Source organism: Rhinolophus sinicus, linkage group LG15, assembly GCF_036562045.2.
Source record: "Rhinolophus sinicus isolate RSC01 linkage group LG15, ASM3656204v1, whole genome shotgun sequence".
Lineage (NCBI taxonomy): Eukaryota > Metazoa > Chordata > Mammalia > Chiroptera > Rhinolophidae > Rhinolophus > Rhinolophus sinicus.
Window position 1 is genome coordinate 40783591 of NC_133764.1, and position 14910 is coordinate 40798500.

At 57.3% G+C, this 14910-nt stretch overlaps 1 protein-coding gene across 8 annotated transcripts in view; it reads right to left on the reverse strand.

Annotated features, from left to right (window-relative positions):
- Positions 1-14910, reverse strand: part of CCDC57 (coiled-coil domain containing 57) — a 94131-nt gene that overhangs the window by 68375 nt on the left and 10846 nt on the right. For 6 of the 8 annotated variants that reach the window (XR_012492418.1, XM_074320963.1, XM_074320961.1 and 3 more), the window contains exons 2-7: positions 11895-12241; positions 10226-10334; positions 5938-6039; positions 4657-4814; positions 4452-4526; positions 1752-1952 (exon numbers count right to left, since the gene is read on the reverse strand). Coding sequence is in view for 7 of the 8 variants with exons in the window: in XM_074320963.1 (XP_074177064.1) it covers positions 1752-1952; positions 4452-4526; positions 4657-4814; positions 5938-6039; positions 10226-10334; positions 11895-12241 (992 nt within the window). In the remaining variant the exon portion in view is untranslated. The remainder of the gene's footprint in view (positions 1-1751; positions 1953-4451; positions 4527-4656; positions 4815-5937; positions 6040-10225; positions 10335-11894; positions 12242-14910) is intronic. The other 2 variants (XM_074320962.1, XM_074320965.1) reach the window with 1 other exon arrangement.

The window sequence follows — 14910 nt, forward strand, 5'->3', positions numbered from 1 at the left end:
GCGGAAACACAGTACATGCAGGGTTCAGTGGGAGCCGTGGTTTCGGGCACCCACTGGGGGTACGTACCCCGCGGGTGAGGGGGACGCCTGCACGGTAGGTTACATAAAATATGCTCCTGATGTCAATTTTACCCATTTCTTTTCCGCCGTGACCGTGGGCACCACAAAGTTCGCACGCTGCGCCCCCGTCCCCACTTCTACGCCAGGGACCAGGAGGGTGCACGGGGTACAAGCCGGCTCTCACAGGGTCCTGGTCTCTGTCCGGGGCTCCCGGGAAAACCGGCACAAACAGGCCCAGCAAGTCAGAAAACTCGAAATCAGGGCGGTTTTTGTTGCTGGTTTTGAAGGGGAGTGTGTCTCAGTGTGACGGACTCAGATAGCGGCTGGTTCCTGGGGACCCGCGGCCCCGGGGGCACCAGGTCGGACAGGCATGGCTGCCGCAGGTCAGCCCGCCAGACCAGTGCACAGGGAGCGGCGAGGGCGGCCACGCGGCCCGGGAGCCACAGCCCCGCCCCTCGTCCCGCCCCCGCCCGCCCCGCCCATGCGGGGGCGTGGCTCCAGCGGGGGGCGTGGCTGCAGCGCGCGCGGACGGTTGGTGCTCCAGCTTCTCTGACTAGTGTCGTCTGCATCTAACAGATCAAACAACAAAACCAAAGGCAAACCTAAGGAAACATCCGAGTAAGCTTTGACTTCCGGGTAGCTGACAGCTGTAAAGCCGCTCTCCACATAAACAGAAATGTAGTTGGGCAGAGGCTGCTCTGTAAGAGACGAAACGCTTCCTGAACCAAGGGGAGCAGCAGCCGCTAAGCACAGCTGCCCCCGGCAGGGACCCCTTAGCTGTCCTTGGCAAACAGGGCTTCTGTAAGGGTCGCTTCCTCAGTGCTCCCAAGAGAGCAGAGTGCAGTCTCCATCTCAGTTTCAGTAACAAAGGCTCTGCGTGTACGCACGTCCCCTAGGTGCAGCGGGACAGAGGGCTTAGATGCCAGAAAGAAAACGGTTGAAGAAGAAACCAGTTAACGGAGAAACTGAACCCAAACTGGTGTGTCCGGGGCAGAAACTGTCTGGCAGGTCCTCAGAAAGTAGAACATGACATGAGCACGTGACCCAGCAATGCCACTCCTGGGGACAGACTCAAAAGAACTGAAAAAGAGACCTAAACAGACACCCAGGTTCACAGCAGTCACAAGAAGGGAACCACCCAGGTGTCCATCCACAGATGATGGAGAAATGACATGTGCTGTCTCCACACAGTGGAGTGGGACTCGGCCTTAACAAGGACGGAAACGCCGACACTACGGCGTGGAGCACCTGGAGGACGTCATGCTACGTGGATCCCACTCGTGTAAGGTGCCCAGGACAGGCAGATTTGTGGGGACAGACAGGGGGACGGTGGTGCCTGGGGCTGGGGGAGGGGTTGGGGGAGGGCGTGGGGAGTGTTTCCTGTGCACACAGTTTCCGCTTTACAAGATGAAAAGTCCTGGAGGCAACGGTGGTGACAGCTGCACCACACTGTAAATGAGCTGAAAGCCACTGAGCTGACCACCCAAACGGGTTAAGATGGTCAATGTCATGTGTTTTACCAAGGAAATAACTGCACACATTCCATTCATACACACGCGTACTAACTAACCACACAATTCCAGAAAAAGAACATTTAGAAAAGGAACATTTAGAACTACAGAGGGGGCCCCTGCGGCGCCCGCTCCAGCCCTGGTCTGAGTCGGAGGAAGCAGCCAGCCACCCACACTCACTTGTCCAGGGTGGCGTCCTTCTCCTTCAGGGCGTCCGTCTGCCTCCACTCAGCCCTGCGCAGCTGCAGCTCCAGGGCCTCACACTGCACCTGCAGCTCCACGACCCTGGCCTCCAGCGCCTGCAGCTGCTCCATGTGGGCGCTCTTCACTGACGCCAGCACCGCGTCCCTTTCCCGGGCCAGGCGATCGAGCTCCTCATGCCTGGAAGACAGTGTGGACCACGCAGCTCACGCAGGGCCCGCCGCGGCCCCGACACCAGGCTCTCCCTGCCCCACAGGGGAGCTTACATCCCCAGCCAGACAGGTGCTGCCCAATCATCGCTGTAGCAGCCACTTGTTCCTTCACACGTCCCTCCTCACACCAATTGCTGACTAGGCAATTCTTAGATGCCAGGCCCCTGGCCTGCCCTCAGAAGATCACAGCCCCGCGGAAGAAAGAGCAGAAACAGCTGCTTCAGTAAAGCACACCTGTACCACCACCAGCACCCTGTCAACACCTGAAAGCAAAGTGCAGGGCAAGCTGCCGGGCGCCGCGGTCGACCTCGCCCAGGGTACATGTCACAGTTATGCGATACGTCCCTGAAAGCCCGTGCGCGCTGGGGTGCTGGCTGCGTTTCGGTCTTTGCTGGAAATGCCACACCTCCCGGAATTCTGTCACCACAACAGACGTTCATCTTGACAGCGTACCATGGTGACACGTACTGTCTCACTGACGTCTGCCTATGCTGCTCAGGACCGTGGATGCTTTTGCTCTATTTGATTTCAGGAAAAAGTGGAACCTTGAAGAAACACAATCCATGACCTCTTTTACATCCCATCTGTATTTTCGATGAGCCTGGTGTACTTAGGTCATGGTTTGTGCGTCCGCTGCAGCCCCAGCGATGCCCCCTCCTCTTCCTCATCCTGCCAAAGGCCCTGCGAGCAGGGAGCACCGGTGCTGGTGGCTGGGCTCATCATCCAGGCCCTATGTGCCACCTCTCTCATCACGTCACAGGAAGTCTGCCCATCATGGCCAGTGGAATGGAGTTATTTCTGAACCGTGTGATGTGCCTGCTGTTTATTCTCAAGAGCAAGCACCGAGACTGCAGGGCATGGAGTACTGTGGGTGTGCCTGGGGACACACGCCTTGTGTCACCCTGGCTCCATAAACACCATCATCTGAGCTGCATGAGCCATTGCACTGTCACATACACATTCCAAGGCAAACTGTTTGCAGTGTCCTTGTTCTAACAACTCGATTTCAAATGGGTCCAGAACAGCACTCAACTGTCTTCATCTTGGCTGCACTAGTAATTCATCTCACAAGGTGTGTTGTGACGATGTCCTCCACACACAGACACACCGATGTGAGCTGACAAATGCAGTGACAGCCTTGCCAAGCCCACCTGCCCTGGCGGATGACTGTGTGGGGAGGGCCTCTGCCACTCAGGTGAGCTGGTGGACGTCTTCCCTCACCTGAACGATCTGCAGCTCCCAGGTTTGGGGGGAGAACTGTAGGCTGTGATGAGATGGAAGCGTTCTGTTCATAGATGCTATGCCAGCAAACGCATACTGAGATTCACAGCACTTGGCTTCCTTCGCCTTTCTCAGTATATTGGGTTTTTCAAGGTGCCCCCCAAGTAGAAAAATATCGGGTACATGTCACAGTCACGTGATACGTCACTGAAAGCCTTTTAGCTAAAATTCTGGAAACTGAGAGTGAATGACTGCCAGCTGGGTGCTGGAGGAACAATGCACCACCAGCCGGCAGGCGGTTTACTGTGGTCCTTGAGGGAAGGCCAGCAGGTGGCTGTTGGCACATAAGGTGAACTTGGAAGGAGTGTGCAGCACGTGAGACGCTGTCAGAACCCACCCAACCCTTGCCTGGGGGCATGACGTTGTGGCCAGCCCCGTGCAGGCTGAGAGCTGACGTCGGGAAGCCTTCTCATCTCATCTGAGCAGGAGGAGCAGTTTACTTAATAGTTATTGAATTTTACAGGGTATGATATTGCTGTGTGAAGTCTGTCCTAACCATCACATCTTAATTCAGAAGCGCTTAGAGCCTTGAGGCCCAAGCAGATCTTATTCTTTTACTTTACACGAACATATGTGTGAATCCAGGTGACTGACTTCAAATTCTTCCAGTGCAAGGGCTACACTACAGTCAGACAGAACTGCTTGGGGACCTGGAGTGGAGACAGGAGGAGGAGGACACAGTGACATTCCTGGCAGCTGGACAAGAGTGGGTCCGTGTACTTCCTCATTCGATGGCAGAGGGTGTTAAATGGCTCTGGAATTCATGTACATTTTAAAGACCAACCGAACAGTTTCATTTCTTAATGCCAGTGTTTATGATATGTGGGAAATTACATTCATTTCAACTATTTCAATTCATAATTTAAAAGATTCTAGGGGTGGCTGGTTAGCTCAGTTGGTTAGTGTGGTGCTGATAACACCAAGGTTGCCGGTTCAATCCCTGCTGGGCCACTGTGAGCTGCACCCTCCTTAATAAAAAAAATTAAAAAAAAAAGATTCTAGACGAGGGCTTAAACACACATGAAGAGAACAGCGCTTGTCTTGCTTCTTCCACGGCTGCACAGGACAACAGGCTGGTGGTGAGCAAGCGGCCTCAGCACCGCTGGCCGGGCTCGGTGGGTCCAGGCGAGGCCATGCTCTGCTGAAACCTGTTCACACCACCGACACTGGGGCCAGGAATACTCACTTCCTCCTAAATGTCTCCTTTTCTTTCTGCCTGGTGAGTTGCACAGAGTGGAGTCTACCCTCCAAGTCTTTTATCCTGAAAAGAACCAATATTGGTGGGAACGTGGGTAAGGGACGACAGCCAGGCTGGCCTGCAACTAGCCAGAGCAGTAGACACCTCCAGACACAGCGGCTCCACCCCCAGGGGGACGGGAGGGGCTCCGCACCGGGCGTCCTTCACGGCGGCGAGGTCCCTGAGCTCCTGGGTGCCACGCTGCAGTCTCTCCTCCAGCTCCAAGTTCACCATCTGGGTGCTCTGCAGAGACTCGGCAGCCTGGGCTCCTGCTTCTCTCAGAGCCTCGAGCTCCTTGTTCAGTAGCTTAACCTTGGAGAGATGGAGACGGAGAGCCTTCATCGCAGGTGGTAGAGGCGAGCGACGCCACTTTATTGGGATCGCAACACAATGTCCTCACTCGCTCGCTCCCACAGAGGAAGCCGAGATGGGGCAGGGCCTACAATCTGGGAGCCCCCCCAGCCCCACCTTCCTGGACAGGGGTACCCACCATGCTGTGGAGCACAGGGTGACCCCACACAACCCTTCTCCCCAAGTGGCCTGGTGAGGGTCACTGTGCGCAGCCCCAGCCTGGTGGTCTGGACACCTGCTGGCCTGGCTGATAGGGGTGAACTGGGGGCAACTCAGGCAGGTAGGCAGGCGGGCCCAGGGGGACTCAGGAAGGTGGGCAGGTGGGCCCAGGGGGACCCAGACTGGCGCTCCTGGGAGAACAGTTGCTAAGACCTGTTCACACAGGTCTGGGCTCCCGCCATGCAGAGCCACCAGGGTCCTTGGGGCCCGGCTGGCCGAGTGCTGCTCCTGGACGGCGGCACTGTGCGGGGCTGGAGGTCTGGGGAGGGGCCCTTGCCGACCATTAGGGCAGAGTTTCAGTGTAACTGACACCTGTCTGGACGCCTGCACAGATGTAACCAGTCAGGGCTGGCTGGGCCGGGTGTCATCCTCACTGCCTCCTCCCCCTGCACAGCTCCCTGCCCCTCGGGGCTGGTTCCTCTGTCAGTGCTAAAGGTCACGCATACCCGGCAGTGTTGGGCTAGTGCTTGGACAACCCGTGTTCACGGAGACGCCGCTAGCAGGGGAGTCAGGGGCACGAGTTTCAGACAGGCGCTGAGCCCAGCCTGGCCTCCTCTGCTGTCCACGGGGACACGGGCAGCGCCTCGTCATGGGCTCCTGCCCAGGCACTCCCGCGGGACACAGGACAATGACAGAGTGTGCAGTCTTGGGCAGCTGGCCAGAATCGGGGTGGCACCTCCCCAGGTCAGGGTAACTGGACCCAGGGTGGTGGTGCCACTGCTCCTCGGGCTGGCAGTGACCTGCACTCCTGAGCGGGCCCCGTGGCCGGCACTTCTCCTGCACATCACCCCTGGCTCTGAGCAAAGGAGGAGGCCTTCGCTGACTCGCGGTCCCGCGGTCCCCGCCACCCGAGAAGGGCCGTTACCTGCAGCTCGTGCGTCAGGGCGGCGTGGCTCGCGCTGTCGGCCTCCAGCCGGAAGCTGCGCTCCCTCTTCTGCATCTCAGATTCAAACTCCTGCAGCAGCTCCTACAGCAGGAGGGCCTCAGGGTGAAGGAGGCAGCAGGGACCCAGCAGAGACCCTGGTGGCGGGAGCCTCGCCAGCACCAAGAAGGGCCGCGAGCCAGGCCAGGGCCACGGCACTGCATCTGGGAGGGCTCAGCACCAGCTCCCACCGGGGACGCATGTCTGTCCTCCTCCCTGCAGTCCCGTCACCTTCTGTCCCGGCACACACAGGGTGAGAATCGCTACAGGCCTTGCGATGACGAGACGCACGCCAAGTCCCCACCGGAGCCGCACTTCGACCAGTTTTCCTGCTGGTCCCATCTCGTCTCTAAACAGCATGCTCACGCACCATCCCTGTGCCAGGCCTCCAGGTGACCTGCTGTTTTCTTGCTACAACCGCGACTATTGAGCAGCCCTAACCCCGCACATCCCAGGACACCAGGCTCCGCAAACAGTCTTCCCAGCATCATCCAGTCTGACTCTAAAAGCCAAATGCCGTCAATTATTACAACAATAAAATAATTCCTGCCCACCCAGCAGTGAACCCTCATCCCCGCTCACATGGTGTCCAGCTCCTCATCTCTGGCGTTTCAAAGGACCCTCCTCCCACCCCGCTCTCTGCTTCTCTGTCTTGTCCCCTCATTTTCCGAGTGGTCCCGTTCCCAGGACGCACCCCACAGTGTGACCCTCCGGTTCCTCTGGAGCCCACCATCTCCACGCTCCAGTCAGCCTCCCCACTGGGCCACTGCACAGCTGTCCCCAGGGCTGCCCCTCTTGGCCCCCATGCAGCCCTGGGGACTCCTTTGTGCTGCATCCCCTCTCCTGCTGGGAAGAGCCTCCTTCCACCCACAGTCCCCCTCAGGGGGAGTCCTAGGGCCCCCCAGCCCCATTAGGTCCTGTCCAAGGGTGTTGGAGCCAGGAGCCCAGCACCTCCAGCCTCTTTCAAGCTCACTGGCTCCCACCTCCCCTCGGAGCTACTGGCTTGGCCCTGTGACTGGGGACACGAATCCTGGGGATGACGGGCAGCCACCACCCAGTGACGAGTGCCCGGCTGCTCTCTCCCACTGTCTGAAGGTCATGTGAGGCCTAAGAGGCCCTACACGGAAGTACAACTGAAAACCCACGCTTCACTCTTGTTATCCTTTAAGAAGCAAAACAACCCTGTTGGCAGCAGCCTGTGAAAGGCACGGACAGTCACCCACTGGAACACGGCACCAAATGCCTAAGCACCAGTTTGTGCTCAAAGCGCTGCTGGCTGTGGCTGCCAGGGCCTGTGCCCAGCGCTGAGGGAAGTCAGCCCAGGAACAAGAGATCCGCTGCCCTCGCAATGCCGCGGTGCCCAGCCCCTGCCCCCCAGACACAGACACGCGCGGCCATGCCCACCTCCTGGCCACCTCTTCTCCCGTCCTGGGGACCCTGGCCAGTGCCCTCACCTCCCCCGTCCTCACGTGCAAGGCTCAGCTCTTCTGTCTACACCACCCTTCAGGGATGCCCTAGGCTCCCAGCTGTGTACCCTGTGACCCCCACGCCCCCCGACCTCCAGCGTCCACCCAGAAGTGCAGTGACCACCTCCCATAAGCCTGGCCAAACATGGTCCCCATCTCAACACCAGTGCTCAGCCCCACACCAGGATGTCCTCAGCACCTGCCTCTCTCGCTGGCTCTGCCACCCAGGTGTCTCAGAGCCCGCCTGCTTGCCCAGGGCTCCCGCCGGCCCATGCCCCACCTGCCCCCGGGGCTGCCGCAGCCTCCTTACTGCCTCTGCATCCCCGGCCCTGCTATGGGTCCTAAGTGCAACAGCAAGTGACCTTTTAAAATGACAATTAAGCTCACAGCACCCGGTGCTCAAAGCCCCCAAGACCGTGTCACGACCCTTGAGCAAAAGCCCACCCTCACAAGGGCCTGTGAGTCCCACGTGCCCCCCCCCCCTGAATTTTGCACGCTGGCCCCAGGCTCCCTGAGCAAGCGGGCATCTGCCAGTCCCGTCACCTGAGCTCATGGGCCCTGTTCTCTGGGTGCCCTTCCCAACCACCATTTCAAAGGTTAGTCCAGCCCCCCACCCTCGTGTCACGCAGGTGCTGCCCTTGGGCCACTGGATACTGTACTGTCCAGGTGTTGCCACAGCAGAGGGTCAGCTTGCCCAGGACAGGTAGTCCGGTGCTGACACCGTAAGCCAGGCCCTGGGAAGGCGCCTAGCACCGGGCTGGGGGTTTGTGTTCAAATCTACTTGCTGAATGAATGAATGAATGAATGAATGAAGCACAGCACGTCGCCTCCCGTGGCTTCTCACCCTGTCACTGGTGACCAGCCCAGCCTACAACCTGCACACATAATGGAGTTACACTGACCCAGCTCCATCGCTTCCATTTCACTTGTTGAGAGAACCCATGGTCACCACTTAGTCACTCCCACCTCTGACAAACTGATGGGACACAAAGGTCTCCGGAAATAAGCTCCAGGGACCGGCCCCCAGGAAAGCACGAAGCGCACACGCACTCAGACCACAGCTGTCACTGCGAGTTCTAGTGGAGGCCACTGCACCCCAGGACCGGAACCACACCAGGCAAATGCTACCTAAGCTTCCAGCAGCAGCCCTTGGGAGGGCGGCAAGAGCAACGCTGGAGAGTGAGCACCAGGCTTCCAGGGTCCCAGACAGGGCTGCTATACATACCAAGCCCCCTGGTGTCAGGCCGTCTCCTCGTCCATGCAGGAGCTCAGGGCCCAAAGGAGCTGGCTTGCAGCAGGGGCTCCGAGTGTGCACAGCCTGGGACACGCCAGGAGGCCGGCCAGCCACCCCTCCCTTCTTGGGAAGTGACTCTGGCACCATCTGAGGAAACCTCCTCACTGTCAGATAAATCACCCAGATCAGGCCCCGGCTTAGTGCCCTAAGGACCAGGCTGGTCCCAGATGTCAAACCTACTCGTAACGGACAAAGTGCTTTGGTCCAAACCAAAGTCCTATGCAGAGAATGTCAGGCGCTAAAGGATGTTCTCAGTAAGTGGCAGCACCGTGGGCAGTGGACTTCCAGAGGGAGGGAAGGCAGGGCGTCCACCCCGTGGCCATATGTGAAAGGGCAGTCAGGGGGCAGTCTTCGCCACAGGCAACTTCTCGGCCCAGCTGGCACAGAGCCCCTCAGGACGCTGTCCTGTCTCGGGTACCTACGCTGTGGTGTGGGACGGCGGGCCAGCACGGCAGGCCTGTCCTGGAGACCAGCTGACCCCGGCGCCTAAAACACAGCCAGCACAGGTGGCCACGCAGCACACATCCACCGACACACAAGGGGACAAGCGCGATGGCTCACTCAGCAAGCCTCTGAGAAGGGGCGAGACGGATGGGGACATAGCACCAGTTGACTTCCAGATCACAGACCTGAGTACAAATGAGACGTGAGGAGCCATCCCAGGGCAGCTCACAGTGGCCACGAGTTCACAAGCTGGAGCGTCTTAGACTCAAATGAAAGCTCTGCCGTTTGTTAAGGGGATTCTGGGCAGGTGGCTGAATGCCTCTAGGCTTCTGCCCCCACCTGTAAAATGCAGATCGAAGCTGTGCCTCTGCTGCGACAAGCACACAAATTCACACACGTGCACAGGAGCCTCATGGAGGCGTTTTCCCTAAACACCAGCCATTGCTACAATGACATAAACTCAGCACACCTGGAAGGAGACCAGGAGACCCCCCATCACTGGGTTCCTGCCCCCATGTGGCCCCCCATACGTGGGCTCTGGCCATAAATGCAGAGACTGTCTTCTGAACAGACCCCAATACAGCTGAGTCTTTCAGAGATTAGGCTGAGTCTTAACAAAACCGAGAAGAGATTTTGGTGGTAGGTTGAAGTGTCACCTGTCAGTTTATACTTTAATTTATAATCACCTATTGTTCTGCTGAAAGAAATATAGTTATCACAATTAGAGTTCCCAGTTCTTTTCTATAGTAAATAACTCAAATTTAAACTTCATAAAACTTTTTTTCTAAAATAAATCAGGGAGAAAATGTCTCCTCACTTCTGAGGGATGAGAACGCTGTGGCGTGAGCACAAAGAAGACCAACGTCCTCAGATTTCCCGACAGAAGTGGACACATCTGCCCAGCAACCCAGCTGTGGTCCCTCCCACGGACACCACACAGGGCCAGGACGGCCGTCTTCCCTCCCCTTGTGCATTCTGGGGGAGCAGCCCCAGGAAGGGGCCAGATGCCCACGCCAGTGCGTCCCACCTGCCTCTGCAGAGCGAGTTCTCCATCGAGCTCCTGGAGCCTCCGCTCCAGCTTCCATTTCAGCTTTTCATACTGTTCCCGCTGTTGGTCCAGCTCACTGTTCTTGTCACTGCACAAAAAACACAGTGTAAAGAAAAGCCATACTTGGGCGGCCGGATGGCTCCGTTGGTTAGAGCACGAGCTCTCAACAAGGTTGTTGGTTCAATTCCCACATGGGAAGGTGGGCTGTGCCTCTGCAACTAAAGATTGAAAACGGCAACTGGACCTGGAGCTGAGCTGCGCCCTCCACAACTAGACTGAAGGACAACGACTGATGGGTCCTGGAGAAACACAGTTCCCCAATATTCCCCAATTTAAAAAAAATTAAAAAGAAAAAAGAAAGAAAAGCCATACTGAATAGTCCTCAAAAGGATACATTGGCTGAGTAAACTTTACAAACATGAGGTGGTACTTCGCTTTTGCAGGGGTGGCTTCAGCAGGACCTGTGGGAGCAGCACTTTCACCCACACCTGGGCCTGAGCGCTACGCCCGGGCCTGGCGCTACACCTGGAAAGGTAACTGCCTGAGAAGAGAACATGAAATGGGATGCATACCCTCAGAACACAATCTCCAAATTGTCCAGGATATAATAAAAATTCACCTAGTCACACCAAGAACCAGGAAAATCTCCACTTGAATTAGAAAAGACAATCATCAGATGCCATCACCAAGACAACAGATGTTGAACTGATCTAACAATGACTTTAAAGCAGCCGTCATGAAAGCATTTCAACGAGTGACCTAAACGCTCTTGGAAAAGAGAAACTCTCAGCAAAGACAGAGGGAAGAGAATCAAATGGAAACTGACAACTGACAAGTGCAACACCCACACAACAGGTTCCCTGGGGGGCTCAGCGGCAGGAAGAGGATGACACAGGACAGAATCCAGGAACTCAAAGACAGAACAATGGAAATTACCTAGTTAATTGAGTCCCAGAATGGAAGAGAAAAGAGGGAGTGGCCAAAAATGCATTTGAGGAAGTTAATGGCTAAAAATGTCCCAAATTTGGCAAAAATACATGGGCAGAGGACCTGAGGAGACACTACAGAATAACGCAAGGAACCTCACGGCTGCTCTAAACACCCCCAGGCGTGAGAAAGAAGCTGGGTTCTCAGTGGAGGGACCCTGCGTGCACCGTGTCATTTTTAACAGGGCCAGGGCCAGCCTGATGCGGACGTGTGCGCTCCGTGTGAGAGGTTATCGAGACACTTCCCTGCTCCAGGAGAGGCTGGCCTTGGTTAAATGTGACGGGGGTAGGTGGTGTGGGGTATGACAATGCCACCAGCCGCGCTGTGGGGTGGTGTGCATGACGGCATGGTCAGGGGGCGGGGCAGCTCTGCCGGGGGCTGTGTACTCTGGTGTCCCTGCACGCAGTGACTCTTGGGACTGTGTGTGTGTTGCAGGGACCCCGGCAGGCTGTGCATCATTACAGGGGCTGTTGGTGGCCCTGCACCCACTGAGGTGGCTGAGCCCCTTTCTTGCGCCTGGCCTGCCACAGAGGAGTGCCTGCGTGGTACTGCTGGGCAGCTCTGTGCCATCTGAGTGGACGGCCTCGGCACCCACACAGGGCCACGCAGCACTGGAACGAACGCGAGCACACGTGTGCTCGGGCGGGCGAGAGCCCCGTACCTGTGGGCACGCTCCAGCGCTCGGCGGTGCTCCCGCAGCAACCGCTGGTGCCGCCGCTGCAGGTCCTCCCGCTGCTCGGCCTCACGGGCCAGCGCCTGCCTCAGCCTGGCCGCCTCCACCTTGAGCTGGCTCACCTCGGCCTGCCAGGCCTCCTCCAGGCCACGGGCCCGGGCAAAGGCGGCATCGTAGCGCTGCAGCTCCCGGTCCCGCTCCTCCAGCACCTGCAGGTTGTACAGGAAGTCCTCCTGCAGGCTCCGCAGCCGGCCCCGCGCCTCCTCCAGCGCCATCTCCTGCAGCGCTCGCCACGCCTCTCCCTGCGGGCCGGCTCCGAGGGCAGCACCGCGCAGCTGCAGCAGAGAGAAGGCAGCCATTAGGGACTCACACAGTGCCCGCCTCGGATGCCCACCTGCAGTGAAGGCTGCCACCCTAGGAAGCAGGGGGAGTTCAGGGCCAGTTACCACCTGCCAGGTCCCACCATGCATTCTGGGCCACCAAGGGGCAAATCCTCTGGGCCCAGCAGGTCAGGAGCATACACATCATAAATAACACGCATGTGACACGTTGTAAATGGCACACACGCTCCAAGTGCCATGCATGCGATGCATTTCATGAGTGATGTGCGTGTCATAAGCAACAGACATGCAGCACGTCATAAATGACACGTGACATGCATGTGACACATAAAATTAATTCCATGCGTGACAGAAATGACACGTGTCATAAGTGCATAAGTGCATAAGTGGTATGCACGTAAGTGGCATGTGATGCATGCCGTAAGCAGCACACATGTCATTAGTGATCCACATTCTATGGGTTGTGGTCCTGTGCTGGCTGCAGGGCTCCACTGGGACCAGTCAGGCCAGGTCACAGGTCAGTCCAGCCACCACGCTCGGGGAAATCCCAGGCATGGAATAACGAGGTGACACAGCAACCTCCATGGTTGGGTGTCCCATACAAACGAGGCATCTAATGGCTGCCCCCCAAAACACAGCACACACGTCAGCCCAGCTGCCTGCCAGCGGGCTGTGTGAGCGAGGAGCCAGTGTGCAGCCTGGTGAGTTCTGGGGTCTGGCACCATCGGTCCCATCAGCAGAAGCCACTGCACACACAGGCCACCATGGGCCTGTGCTCACTCAGGGAAAGAATCAGGATGGACGCACACACACACACACATTAAATGACGTCACGCTGCTGGGCCCTGACGAAGTGCTCCTGTGTCGCCACTGCGGTGCTTCAAAGGACACCAAGGTTTGCGAGGCCCACAGGCCTCCCTCCTCAGCACCGGCCCCGCATCGCTCACACAGCCACCCACCAAGTTACTCTTCTCACACGGAAATCATGTGACACCGTGCCCGTGGCTCCTGGCCATTTTCAAGATAAAGTCCAGCCTGTTTGGCACAGACCCCAAGACGGGGCCTGGCCCATGGTGCCCACCACAGCTCCCTCTGGATTTCCAGCTGCTTCAGCGAGAAACTAGCTTCTACCATGTACACCAGACTCCGCTGCTCTCAGGACCCCAAAGGTGCCCACGCATGAAGGGGCACCCCGAGTGTTCGGTCCTCCTCTCCTCCTCACCCCATCACAGAATGGCCTGACCTGCTGCTGCAAACTCACCAAAGGACGATCCTAAAAGCCCCAAGGCTGAGCTCAATCGGCCGTAAATGTCACAAATCCAGTCTGCACCTAATCTGTCAGCCGCAAGTCCCCAGCAAATTCCTGGTTTCCAGGAGGGATCCCACAAAATTGCTGGGAAAGCTGCAGAAATCTCCAGAGGGGAGAAAGCTGTCAACTCGGCTTTGCCCATGGCACTCACAGTCCCCTGGGAGAAGCCAGGATATCAGGAGACCTGCTGCCAGCTGGGGAATAGCCAGGACCACTCCAGGTCATCTCATCACTTTGGTTTGCTCATTTGTACAATATTGAGTTTTCTAACCCTTTTTTCCCCCTTTATGTTGTGAGTTTACCTGCCAGGTATAAAAAGCTCTTGGAAATCCCAGGTCTTAAGAAGGAGGAAGTCACTACTCGTGAAACCATGGTTTCCCACGCATGAAAACAAGCAGGCCCCAGACACACGGGCAGCAGAGGCCCCACCCAGTAGGCCACCTCAGTCACCGGTTGGGTGGGATGGCCTGCTGCTAAGACGACACCGTGGCCCACACTCACCAAACCTACCCTGAGCCTGCAGCCCAGCCTCGTCAGAGACAAAGGGAGCGGCGCTGAAATCAGGCACTCTCCACGCACAGCACAGTGTTTCCCGTGGGCCAGGGGCTGTGAGACGTGGACGCATCATACTTAAAGAGGAAAGAGTGCAGGGCAGAGGATGAGTCGCAAGGAACTACGAAAAGCAGCTCCATGGATAAGAACTCCCCATGCACAGGGGCTGGCCTTGCCCTCGTGCCCCAGCAAGCTGGCTGTGGTGACCACATGCGGGATAAACAGGCAAGGAGCAGGAGACAACTGTCTGTGCCAATCTAACCCCTCACCAACATGACCAGCGCACCACAGTGACACACATCCAAGTCAGAGATGAACCGTAGCTGCCCAATCTGCCAATGTGACACTTTTGCTTGGCTGACCAAAACTTTGGAGCGGTTTGTTTTAAACATTGGATAAGTACTTAACAGGAAGGGAAAGTCTTTCCCACTACAAAGCATAAGCAGCTGCAGACTCTAACCTGTACACGAAAGTCAGTCCCCAGGTGCTATGAATGGCCGTTGAGGTGTACTGTCTGGGCGGAGATACCGAAGCAGGGGTGCTGCGTACCCCTTCTGCAGAGAATGCAGCTCTGGACGCACCAGGCTTCCGCTCAAGTACGAACAAGATGCACCTTCCCTAATACGAAGACCCAAACCTCCAGTGAGGAATGTGGTCTCCTTGCTGCTCTGTAAATGTATCGAATGAGCTTAATTTACAAAATGCTTTCATGAGCCTTGAAGGAGAGTCCAGAGGTGGCTCATGGCACTCAGGGCAGGGGACCCAACAGGAGCCCCCTCTGGCAACCCAACACTGGCAGTGG